Source organism: Sinocyclocheilus anshuiensis, unplaced genomic scaffold, assembly GCF_001515605.1.
Source record: "Sinocyclocheilus anshuiensis isolate Anshui unplaced genomic scaffold, SAMN03320099.WGS_v1.1 scaffold964, whole genome shotgun sequence".
In the NCBI taxonomy this organism is placed as follows: Eukaryota; Metazoa; Chordata; class Actinopteri; order Cypriniformes; family Cyprinidae; genus Sinocyclocheilus; species Sinocyclocheilus anshuiensis.
In genome coordinates, this window is record NW_015552666.1 from 905,151 (window position 1) to 916,841 (window position 11,691).

The 11,691-nt window shown below is 38.2% G+C and overlaps 3 protein-coding genes across 6 annotated transcripts in view; all 3 read right to left on the reverse strand.

Moving 5' to 3' along the window:
• Window positions 1-4,143, reverse strand: part of tatdn2 (TatD DNase domain containing 2) — a 5,993-nt gene extending 1,850 nt beyond the window's left edge. Inside the window, exons 1-6 of one of the 3 annotated variants that reach the window (XM_016459044.1) lie at window positions 3,766-4,143; window positions 3,647-3,683; window positions 2,748-3,046; window positions 2,293-2,640; window positions 811-1,794; window positions 593-720 (exon numbers count right to left, since the gene is read on the reverse strand). In XM_016459044.1, coding sequence (XP_016314530.1) covers window positions 593-720; window positions 811-1,794; window positions 2,293-2,640; window positions 2,748-3,035 — 1,748 coding nt within the window. In that variant the 5' untranslated portion in view covers window positions 3,036-3,046; window positions 3,647-3,683; window positions 3,766-4,143. The remainder of the gene's footprint in view (window positions 1-592; window positions 721-810; window positions 1,795-2,292; window positions 2,641-2,747; window positions 3,047-3,646; window positions 3,684-3,765) is intronic. The other 2 variants (XM_016459045.1, XM_016459043.1) reach the window with 2 other exon arrangements.
• Window positions 4,144-4,357: 214 nt separating this feature from the next.
• On the reverse strand, window positions 4,358-7,234 carry LOC107667384 (von Hippel-Lindau disease tumor suppressor-like). 2 transcript variants are annotated; one of them, XM_016459048.1, is made up of 4 exons: window positions 7,046-7,234; window positions 6,774-6,960; window positions 6,174-6,296; window positions 4,358-5,519 (listed from the first exon to the last, which is right to left on the reverse strand). In XM_016459048.1, the coding sequence occupies exons 1-4, from the start codon at window positions 7,076-7,078 to the stop codon at window positions 5,326-5,328; spliced, it is 537 nt and encodes a 178-aa protein (XP_016314534.1). In that variant the 5' UTR covers window positions 7,079-7,234; the 3' UTR covers window positions 4,358-5,325. The 2 variants fall into 2 exon arrangements, with proteins under 2 accessions (XP_016314534.1, XP_016314535.1); XM_016459049.1 differs by having other exon boundaries at window positions 6,774-7,231.
• Window positions 7,235-7,957: 723 nt separating this feature from the next.
• crbn (cereblon) overlaps window positions 7,958-11,691 on the reverse strand; it is a 6,617-nt gene continuing 2,883 nt past the window's right edge. The window contains exons 6-11 of the mRNA XM_016459072.1: window positions 10,594-10,656; window positions 10,280-10,364; window positions 10,081-10,196; window positions 9,911-9,975; window positions 9,267-9,398; window positions 7,958-9,133 (exon numbers count right to left, since the gene is read on the reverse strand). Of these exons, the coding sequence (XP_016314558.1) occupies window positions 8,956-9,133; window positions 9,267-9,398; window positions 9,911-9,975; window positions 10,081-10,196; window positions 10,280-10,364; window positions 10,594-10,656 (639 nt within the window). The 3' untranslated portion in view covers window positions 7,958-8,955. The remainder of the gene's footprint in view (window positions 9,134-9,266; window positions 9,399-9,910; window positions 9,976-10,080; window positions 10,197-10,279; window positions 10,365-10,593; window positions 10,657-11,691) is intronic.

Below are 11,691 nucleotides of genomic sequence, written 5' to 3' on the forward strand. Positions count from 1 at the left end.
TTATCACTGCTTAGAATACTATGAAATATGTTGCGTGCCTTATTCTGTGTAAGAAGCCACATCATCTCACAGAAGGATTTATTTCAAACACTCGACTGACGTTATGAAGTGAGTTTGGAGTAAAAATATGTTATTAAATGTGGTATTTTCACATGCTTTCAGATGGAGCAGCATTTACTTCACAGAGCCGTAGTTCACTGAGAAGCTATGCAAACAGCGGTCATTATCGCGAACGATTTCTTCGATTTTTTTGCGTAACTTGTCAGTGAACTACGGCTATGTGTAGTAAATTCTGCTCCATCTGAAAGCACGTGATGATGATTTACTGCTGATTACAGAACCGGCTTTACTAACAAAATGCACATGACAATCGCATTCGATTAATCGTGCAGCCCTATTTTCAACACCGATAATAGTAGAAACCATTATTAATAATTAAGCACCAAATCAACTTATTACAATGATTTCTGAAGTATCATCTGACACTGAAAATTGAGTAATGGCTGCTGATAGCTTTGCCATCACAGGAATAAATTACATTTAGAAAAAGAAAACAGTTCATGGTCCGAGTGTTTGTTTTATGAGAACTGACCTGTGTATTTTGTAATCTCGGGGGACACACTTCTTCATCATTTTCAGAACATCGTCATCAGCATCACGGCAATGTATGACAAGAGGCTTCCCGAGGGAGACGGCCAACTGCAACTGCCGTTCAAACACCTTGACACACAAAGACACAAATGTTTCAAAAAATAATATATTCTAGCATAATATAAAAACAGTTGGAAGTAATCATCCTGTTTGCCATACCTCTTTCTGCTTCCTTGAGTCTGTGGAATTCTTATATGAGTAATCCAAACCGATCTCTCCGAATGCAATGGTTTTAGGGTGACGCATAGCACCCATGATGCTTTGCTCATGAGCATGGTTATACTCCTTGGCAAAATGCGGGTGGCAACCAAAGGCTCCCCACACTTTCTCCTCTTCCAGTAGCCCTTCCCAGATGGCCTCTCTCTCAGTGATTCGTGGGTTGCAGAAATCTGCGATACAGCCCCTAAACTCCATTGGGAAACTACTTGCATACTTGCTCTGAAACTTTTGGAAACTTCCCCGGAAACCCAACTTCCCATAGAGCATGTCAAGGTGACAGTGCGTGTCAATAAATCCTGCAGAATCTGCTTTTGAGTTCAAATCTGACAGCCAAAGAGGCTCCGAGCCAACAGATATCCTGCGAGTGGCACCGTCCGCAGCAAGGAGCATCTGTGAGGATGCGTAAATATTTGATTCTGAAGTCCTGCGTGTAGTAAGAGGAGAGTAATCCCAGTTACCAGGGGTAGATGGAACGGAGGCAAAGGTTCTGAGCCCGGGGAAAGCATCGACCAGTGTAGAAGTGCTGATGATAGACTGTTGTAATTTGAGTGACCGCCTAACTGTCCTACAACGCGAGTAGTTCTTGGGTGGCTCGAGGTCAGAGGCTGTGTTCTGAGGTGGAAGCTCTGACAAGAGCTCCATATCCCTGGCTGGGATTGTTGGGGAAGTGTCACAACCTTGTGGCTCCAGTTTCCACAGGGCTTGTGGGAATATTGAAGGCTTTAAAGCTGGTGATGAAGAGTAAGGCTTGCATTCCAAAGGTGGAGGAGTGTCACTGAAGTCCACAAGCTTACAATCCCTTTTAAGCTCGGTTGTTTGTCGCTCCTTTGGTTCCAAAGACTCATCCTGTGAGAAAACTTCAACCTGCTCTGAGTCCTCAACATCTGACCAATCCGGCGATTCTGGACGCTTTAGGATCACACTCTGTGCACAGAGACAAAGTCAGTATCAATTCTCTTAAAAGACATTTATAATAGTGCAGAATAGCCATGCTTTATATAGGACTTCATTTATTATATAATCGAACAGTTCAAGTTTTTGGATAGTACGATTTTTTAAATGTTTTGAAAGTCTCTTAAGCTCACCAAGGCTGCATTTATCCGATTATAAATATAGTAAAAACAGTATTGCATGCATATTGTGAAATATTGAAAATACTGAAATGTATATAAGTTTTAATATATTTTACAATGTAATTTATTCCTGTGATGACAAAGCTGAATTTCAAGTGTGCTTAAGAAACATTTCTTATTATTATCAATGTTGAAAACATTGATTTGAAAAATAGATTTTTCCCCAAATTGTCTTTGTCAATTTTGATCAATTTAAAACATTCTTGCTGAACAAACATTTAATTTATTTTAAAAAGTAATAAAAATAATAAATAAATAAATAAATAAAATCAAAAATTGTATCCATTACCGTGGTGTCCAGCTTTATTTCGGTCCCATCATCTTCTGCGTCTATGAACTCCAGAGGGGGAGGCCTATCATCTGTAGTCGTGATCAGTAGTTCATTCTTCTCACTGAATGAGCAGCAGTCAAGCTCAGAGGTACTTTCCTCCTCAATTGCCTTTATAAGCTTGTCTGGGGTTTTCTTTGCAGATAGACTTTTAGGCCCACCAATTGATGACTTTTTGTTTGCATCCCCCATTGCATCATTCAGTGCTTTGAGGAGAATGACTTTCTGCCCTTCTTCAGGACTCCTGCGTTTCTTTCCAGCAGAAGGAGGTGAAGGTCCAACAGAGGATTGTTGTCCTGAAACAGTGTCTTATATGTCACACACAAAACACAAATCCAGTCAAATATATGCAATTTTTAAATACAGATATTTCTACAATTAAAATACACAAACATATAATTATTATTGTTACTTACCTCACCAGGACTCTTTTTTCTTGACAGTGCTCCGTGGCGTCCAATCAGTTTTAACCGTATTTTGGGTGTACTGCTTGGAGTGCTGAGACACATGTTCCCCATGTCGCCCAGTCCAGCTGACCCAGTAGATGTGTTGAGTCCAGGAGAGCTAACCTCACTCATACCACCATCCTGACCATTTCCATCCCAGCATGTTGGCTGTGCCACACCCACACTGTTCTTCATGAGCTTTCTTGGGGATTCCACATTCAGCCATGTAAACTTCACCTTTTCCCTTTTGTGGTTCATCGTACTAGGACCTTGCGAACAAAGGGAAATTTATACATAAAAATACACAATAAAAAATGAGAAACACAAACAGATGCAGCCGTTTCTAAACTCTATCTGAGAAGGATTCACTTGCAGGTTCTTTGAGAAAACAGAAAAGGCAAAACTCAAGGTGGAGATGGACTTCAACAACCAGATGCGCTTACAAAGAACTCTGACGCTCCCCAGGTAGCCAGCGGAATCGGGCCGGTTGCGGCTAAGTGTCGGCTCACTCGGCTGTGTGTCGGCAGCGGCTCGCCAGAAGTGAGCCGGCTCTGGCCCAGTAATGGTTGCCGGATTTGGCTAGGCTTTGGGTCTGTGGATCTGGCCCGATTCTGGTTGAGAATCGGCACATTTAGCCACATTCAGCCTGACTATGGGCCATAAGTGTAAGTCCCAAAAATGTCAAAAATTCAGGTTTCACTCCTTGTGTGAATATTTGGTCCCCACAATGGAGATCTCTCTCTCTCCAACCGTATCTGGCCCGAGTTATTTCTTCCGGCTTGCCGGATTTGGGCCGTTATCGGGCCAGATCTTTTTGGCTACCTGGGTCACTTAAGTTAAATAGGGATTAATATTCATTCAATATTTACGTGTTTAAAAACTCCGTAGTCAGCAGATAGGCATTTCCTGTAGGTTAGCTCAAATTTAGAAACACATCGACGTCTCCTTTATACTTATTTTTATACATTAATAAATAAAAGGCATAAACCTGCATACGATGTAAAACACGTTAGCATGTTCATTTAAAGCGCTATTGGTTAATTACAGATGCTAATAATTAGCAAAATCTCATGTCTGACCTAAACCTGTGACCCACGCGTCAGAGCACATAACGAAGATCACAAGAACGGAAAACAGTCTGAAAGTGAGTAATAGTGTTGATTAAACCCGTTTTAGTTCAAGCAACGGCAAAGTTAATATTACAAATCTTAAGACCTGCACGGATGAAGAACGTTCAGGTGGATCACGTACGTAATGTAATTAGCGATGCGTTCACTCCTGTCAACACTCAACTGGACCCAGACGGCGTTGCACGATGGTGAACGCTGTTTGAGAAAGTACGAAGTATGGAGTGTGCACCTGTTTTTATACAGTCTATGGCAGGGGTGTCCAAACTCGGTCCTGGAGGTCCGGTGTCCTGCAGAGTTTAGCTCCAACTTGCCTCAACACACCTGCCTTCAAGTTTCTAGTATGCCTAGTAAGAGCTTGATTAGCTGGTTCAGGTGTGTTTAATTGGGGTTGGAGCTAAACTCTTCAGGACACCGGCCCTCCAGGACCGAGTTTGGGCACCCCTGGTCTATGGTGTGCACATATCTAGCACATATTTAAGGGGATAAGAAAATAAACATTTCATTTGACTTACAATTGCATTATCGTTTATAATTTTTTTTAGCGGTTGTATATATCTCATTATGTTTTTCCCCCCACTTAAAGTCAATTCGTGCATAGAAGACTTACAAAAAGCTCCCCAGGAAAACAAGTTGACCTTTTGTGACAACATGCCCCATTCAGGCTATTATAGGCTTTTCAGCAAAATGTAGAGTTCAAAAATTGTAAACCACAAAACAAGTCATATAAAAATACAAAAACAGCAAACCATTTTTTTGGCCAACAATATTGTAATGAATAATTTGTTTAAATTTATAACATTTAAAACTCGCCCCAGGCTTAAAGTTATTTTTAAAAAGCCTTGTCCCAAGTACACAGTTTACCATTTTGGTTAAAATCGAATAGTGTTAAATAATTCACCCTTACCTGAATGTAGGAGCTTCTATTGTGTTAACTTGTTTACCCCACAACTATTACAAAAAATAGGGGTTTAGTTTTTAGTTATTCTAATTATGGTCTTGAAGTAGAAACCAAGCAAAAACCATTGTTAGAGAAAACTACTTATATATACACATACATATATAATTACATAAATACACACATTTGAACTACGTTCAAATTAACTTTCCAAATATGAAGCTGATAAAAGAGTAAAAGTATACAGAGAACTGTAACCAAAAATATTGCAAGGCCTACCACACAGACAATCACACAAAATCTGCATTTTCTAAAGTTCTTTCTGTGGATTCAGTGCCTGTCACGGAAACCTAAAAATACCTATGTTTAAAGCGTCCATTTGCTTAAGAAATATTCCTCCTGATCTGAGGTTTATCAACACTGTATTTTACAGTGCCAGACTATATTGTCCATTTATGGTGCTGGTGCACAGGTCTGCTCAGTAAATATGCCCTCATTCACACTCATATTAATGTTCATATTTTCATCTGTTTTGCTGTTCTCTGTTCTCCAGTAACTTCTGTTCCACTCGCTGGCTAATGCGTCGTAGATCGGCGTGAATGCTGGGTCTCTGAGCAAGGTCATCTTGTAGGCAGCGGGCGATCTCCAGCCGACAGATATGTTCTCTGCGAACCAACCTCCTCACAACTTGCAGACAGCGATCTCGCAAGGTCAACACTGGTAAACACAAATATAAAGTGGAAAGTAAATCTTAGATTAAAAAAAAAATTCAGATTCTGTTTGATTAATGATACCATAATTGACCCTTCGCTGGGAGTTTGATTGACATGCAATTTGACCAATCATAATGCCGAATCTGCCATTTTTGTCCAACAAACAAACCAGACAAGAGAGTAGATTAATGACGGTGGACTTGAAAAATGGTGTGTATTAACGTCTTGCAGCAGTTGAAACAAGATACCTTCTGATATTCATTCATGTTTATTTTGTGTTATAACTAGTGAAGAGGAAGAGATGATTGGTTCACGTGCCACTTAAACTGAGGCACTTCAGCAATCTGTCACGTCACATTAAAGAGCCACGAAACGGTATTAATTGTTTGAATTTCTTAAATAATGACAAAATTTGAAAGCTGAGTCTTTGTTTCATACCTAAAGTAACCTGCTCTTTTTCACTGCGTGAGAACATGATGTCTAGTGTGAAATGCCATGGCTTGTCAAACATAACAACAGTTATGAGGGGGGTTCCCAGAAAATGTCATATGCAATGCTTATTAATACAATTATCACAGTGATCTCAATATTAGTGTAAGAATTCTAATTTATAAAATGAATGGTCAATTGGTTATCAGTCTGAATGAAAAATGTATACCAGGCAATGTGATGTTGGCGATTGAGACTTGTCCATTTTCAAGGTGAGGTGGCAAATACATCTCTTTATTATTGACTACCATTGGATCATCAGTTTCTGCATCCCGAAACATCCATGGATGTCCTGACAGAAACAGAAAAACAGAATCAGAAAGATTTGTTAAAATAGATCATTGCACTACTTAACCCATATTCAGTTACATAGACTATATATTTCAGATAGTCCTTTTTTGGCATTAATAGGTAAAAAACAAACAAACATGAAACTAAGATGTAAATGGATTCGAATCACTTACAATGGGGTCAGGTGTTAATTTTTAAGTGGTTTCTCCGGAGACTAAAAATCACTTTTGGGAAAACAGCTCAGCTGTGTCCATGTACGCTTTGTTAGTTCATGCTATCAAACCAAACACTTTGGTGTTCTGAACAGTTTGTTTTGCCTGGTGCAGAACATTTTTGTTGAGCCATTTTGTGCATTGACTGGCATAAAACATGGATAAGGAGTAGCAGGCTGAAAATAGTAGCCCTAAACAAGTCAAACGTCTCAGACAGTAATTTTCCAAATGTATTTAGACCATAATACAACAATAATCGTACGAACCCACATAAGTTTCCATTCTTTTTCCGGTGTACGGCTGAATATCTACGTATGGCTGCGGCTCCCCACGGAAGTTGATCCAGACGGGCTTTACAACTCGCGGACTGCGGTTACAGAACACCACGTGCGCCGGTATCCGGCTAACCAGAGATCGGACCAGCGGCAGCGGTTGCTGCTCCTCCGGAGATTCCTGAGGCATCGTCAAAGACAGGACAAGACCAATTCAAAGATACGAACACTAGCCACGCTTCATACAAATAAATACACAAACTAACGTTAAAGTTCGCTTCTACATAGGTAGAACTCATAAGCCATGGCCCAAAGCATCAGGGAATGGAGGGAACAGAGTGTGTCCGTGACTGTCAACATTTGTCTGTACAGCTTGTCGTCGTTTGTTGTGATTGCGTAATCATGTGAGAGCCAGTGAAGAAGACAGCGCGGCTCGTAGCAACACCTCCCTCTGGTGGTTTGTTCGGGAATGAAAACATGACGCATGAAATATGTCTGTGCTCGAAATGAAACATTGAATTATTACAATACTGTTTACGTCTCTTTAAAAAAAAGTGGCATATGAAATAGTAGGAATTAAGCAAAACAGACGTTTCAAACTGTAGTATTGTGATCAAACTATGGCAATGTTTGGATTAGTAGACTATATTTCTACAGTATAAACAAGATTTTTAATTAAAAAGTATTTTAAACAAACATTTCAGTATCACATTACAATAAAGTCTCACTAGTCAACATTAGTTTATGCATTAGCTAACAATTTGAGCAATAAATTTGTAACAGCATAGTCTTTGCTAATATTAGTTAATAAAAATACAACTGTTCATTGTTAGTTCATGTCTGCTCAGGTCCATTAAATATTAACAGATAATTTTATTTTAATGATGTATTAGTAAATGCAGAAATTAACATTAACGAAGATTAATAAATGCTTTAGAAATATTCTTGTTAGTTCATGTTAGCTAATGTTAACAAATTGACAATTCCAAATAGAAATTTCCTTGAAGAACAGATTAAACACGCTGTGACTTTTCAGAAGCGGTTTATTGATGAGAATTTATCAGTACTGAACAGTATTTAATCTCTTGAACATTACAGATATGCAAGTCAGTGTGTATCATGTGCGAGTGTTTTCTTATTATTACATCTATGTAACTGACTAGTGAAGAATGAACATGTTTGTGTGCTGATTTTCTGTGTAAAGTGTGTATTTTGCACGCCATTTAATGAACATGTGAATAGAATCTTTATATTTTAGGAAGTTTCTCAATGCAGACTGTAGTTTCTCGGCACACCAATTCTGTTCTGGATACACGTTTTTTGGCTCTCAACTCAACATATAAATCATATCATCATTCAAGTAAATGGTATCCAAATAAAACAATTATAAAGAATGAAGCAAAACAGAGAAACTGAGAAACACAAAATACCTTTTGAGAGTTGCACTTGATATTGAGTCTAAATAACATAATAGGTAACTCCCTGATATTTCCTTGATTATTGACTGCTGACAATTTTAGCCAGGAGTTGTGTGCCAAATGTACCCGACACAAGCACATGGGACATAGCATGATGGGAATTATTTAATTCAAGCAGTTTAGATCTTGTTTTGTAGAAGCTTAGACATTCAAGAGCATTTAATTGGTTGAGGTATTCTACATGACTGTTGACTATGTTGCTAAAAGTGGGCATGAAAAGACTTTTTGTCAGACTAAATGAGATCATCACATCACACTTTGATGTTAGAAATGTGTCCCTATTTTAACACAATACTCATAAACATCCAAACAAGATGGCATCTTTCTTAACTCTTATCTAGGCAGCAATAATGAAGAAAAGACTGCTAGACTGTAAATTAAGTGCATTACAACAGACTGTGATATCTTAAAGAGCCCATCTGCTATGATATTGCACGTATCAGGCTGTAATTTACACAGCACAAGGTGTGTGAAGGCAACAACTTGCACTCTGTTGTTCTTTCTACTCCTGTATATTATGCTTCCCTGTCCCCTTTTTCTTTCCTCTCCCTGTTCATGCACACATCTACACATATAAACTCACAAACACACTTTCTCTCTTTCTCTGGGTGAGGTTTTGGGGTGATAGAGGAGACCCCTGGGGGAGCAAATGCTTGTGGGCTGTAGGGTTAAAGGTCACAAGTAATCCTCAGATCACATTACAGGCACAGCAAGCGTGACCCCTCGATACCCTCCTCGCCCTGTGGGATTGTCGGTAACAGAGCAGAACGAGTCAAACCCCAGAACCGAGGTGGACTCAGATCTTTTTTTACTGCTGAGAACTTCCAGCCCATATGAGAGCCACAGGTTCTGCACTGAGCAATTATCCACGCATACCTAGGCAAAGAAATACATTAAATAAATGTAATTATACATGAAAATGGCTAATTATTTGGAGACACATTCTAAGACATAGTGATCAAACAAAATTAAAATGATCAAAAACATGTACAAATACATTGAATCTCACCCTGGAAACCAACTATGCAGTGTGGAAGGTCGTCCAATCAGGTTGAGGTTGTTGGCCTTGTAGACTGTAAGCGTCTCGTGAACATAACCATGTGGATTCACATATGCTGCCATTGGCCCATAAAGAGATAGACTAAAAACAGAGGAGTGCTGAATGAGTAACTGTTTTAATTTCAATCTTAAAAGGAAAGCTATCATATGCTTTCAGAAGACTTGGAATATTAAAGTCGCAATAAAATGGAAGTAACAACAGAGTATTCAAGTAAAACGGATTATTGAAGAAGAAAAAGTGTAGGGTTAAGACTTGGTTCTGTCATTATTTACTCACCCTTAAGTGTTTTTTTTTTTCCTACTGAACACAAAAGACGGTATTTTGAAGAATGTGAATCCCCACTGACTTCCATAGTATTTGTTCCATACTATGGAAGTCAATGAGGACCAACAACTGTTTGGTTACCCACATTCTTCACGACATCTTATTTTGTGTTCAGCAGAAGATAAAAACTCATACAGGTTTGGAACAACTTGAGTTGAGTAAATGTTGACAGAATTTGCATTTTTGGGTGAACTATCCCTTTAATATTTCAAGCATGACTAAATTGTGACTAAATTCTCAATGTTTTTTTAAAAGCGTTACTGTCTGACCTGAATATCTCATTCTTGCTGGTTATCTCTGTATCCTGGCACTGTTTACAGCAGAGAGAGGTGCACTGTAAGGAAACATGAAGTGCATAAATATTTTTTGCATTTTTCATAAACAAACTCCTGGACAAAAAGAAAGACTTATAGACAAAGGCAACCTTACAAATACACACCCTGTCCATGATGTCCAACTCACAGCGCAGTCTCTGGATGGCACTGCTAATCTTCAGTAGTTGAAGTCGCAGAGCATCATCTATTGGTAGACATGCGGCCACCCTGTACGAGAAATCTGCAGGGAGAGAGACACTCTCTTAACTACTTCACTGTGTGTGTGAGCCTAAAAGCATCTGTGTGCCTGTACCCACTGTGTACCTGTGGGATTTGTAGGCAAGGACTCGTCTTTGAGGTTTTCATCCCATTCATGGAGTTGTTTCTTTACTCTGCTCATGAGAGTTTTCTGGCGAGATACACATACACAACCATCAGTGCTAAAATGTTGTCACTGATATTATGGAAATGTTGATGGTTGTACATTTTCAAAAACATGCCAAAAGTACTATTCATTTGTAAAGAGGTAAAATTGTGGGAAAAAATCACCCCTTTAATGCTTTCAATGCAAAATAAACATTTGTAAAATTTATAATGTAAAATGTATAATAACATTTTTAATACAAGATCAAACTCACAGAGTCATATAAGGCATACACCCAGGGAGGCCACGTGGTCATACTTGCACAATGGATCTTCTTCTGTGAAAGAAGGTAAGAGGAACATTACGTATTAAGAAAAATGTGTTACTTATGATGTATAAGGATGACTTATCATTTAAAAAGTTAATATGTTTTGCAATGGCAAAACAATGATAAAGCAGAATAACTTGTCTAATTCAGTCTAATTCAATCTAAGGCAGTGATTCTCAAACTTTTTGACTCAAGTACCACCACTGTCCAACCCAATATTCAAAGTTATAGTTTTATAACCATGAAATATTGTTAACAAATACTGTGAGTGTCGATATAGCTACATTAATTAACCACAATTATTTCTGTGATTCCAGAATTTTTAAAAACTGTATGTTCTTATATAAAAACAAGTTATTGTTTTTAAAATAATAGTTAGTTTAAAACTGAAAAATTATTTCAGTTTTAATCTTGAGTGTGTTTGTTTTAGCATTTTAATTAAGTAAGACTGCTATCAAAATAATAACAATAATTAATAATAATAATTAAAAAATAATTAATAGGGGAGGTCTAATGCTATTTTATGCATGTTGAGTTATTTACTCTGTTAAAGAGTTGGATTCTCATTTTTTACAGTCTATGATTCTCATCTGATTCTCATGCTAAACATGGCCAAAGTTTCAAAAAAGATATGAATGTAGAACGGAGTATTTCTGAGTCAAATATACTCCTTCTGGTTTGTACAAGTTTTGGAGAGTTTTTTTCGAGCTTGGCTCTTCATGATGTAATGAAGGGTGGAACTCCTTGTATGGGCATTTAGCAAGAGCAGCCCATCAACGCACTTCATTCGGCTGCACTGAACGGGACTCGTTCGAGAAGAATGACTCCAAAGAAGTGTGTTTTTGGTTGTAAGGGAAAGATAACCTTGTTCAGCTTAACAAAGAATCCAGCGTTACGTGAACAGTGGATGCAGTTTGTTTTTCCGGGGCAGCAACGGAGTTTTATATTAATAATAATATATTCATTAAAAAAAATTAAAGGGGTCCTATTATGCTTTTTCACTTTTTCAACTTTAGTTAGTCTGTAATGTTGCTGTTTGAGCAT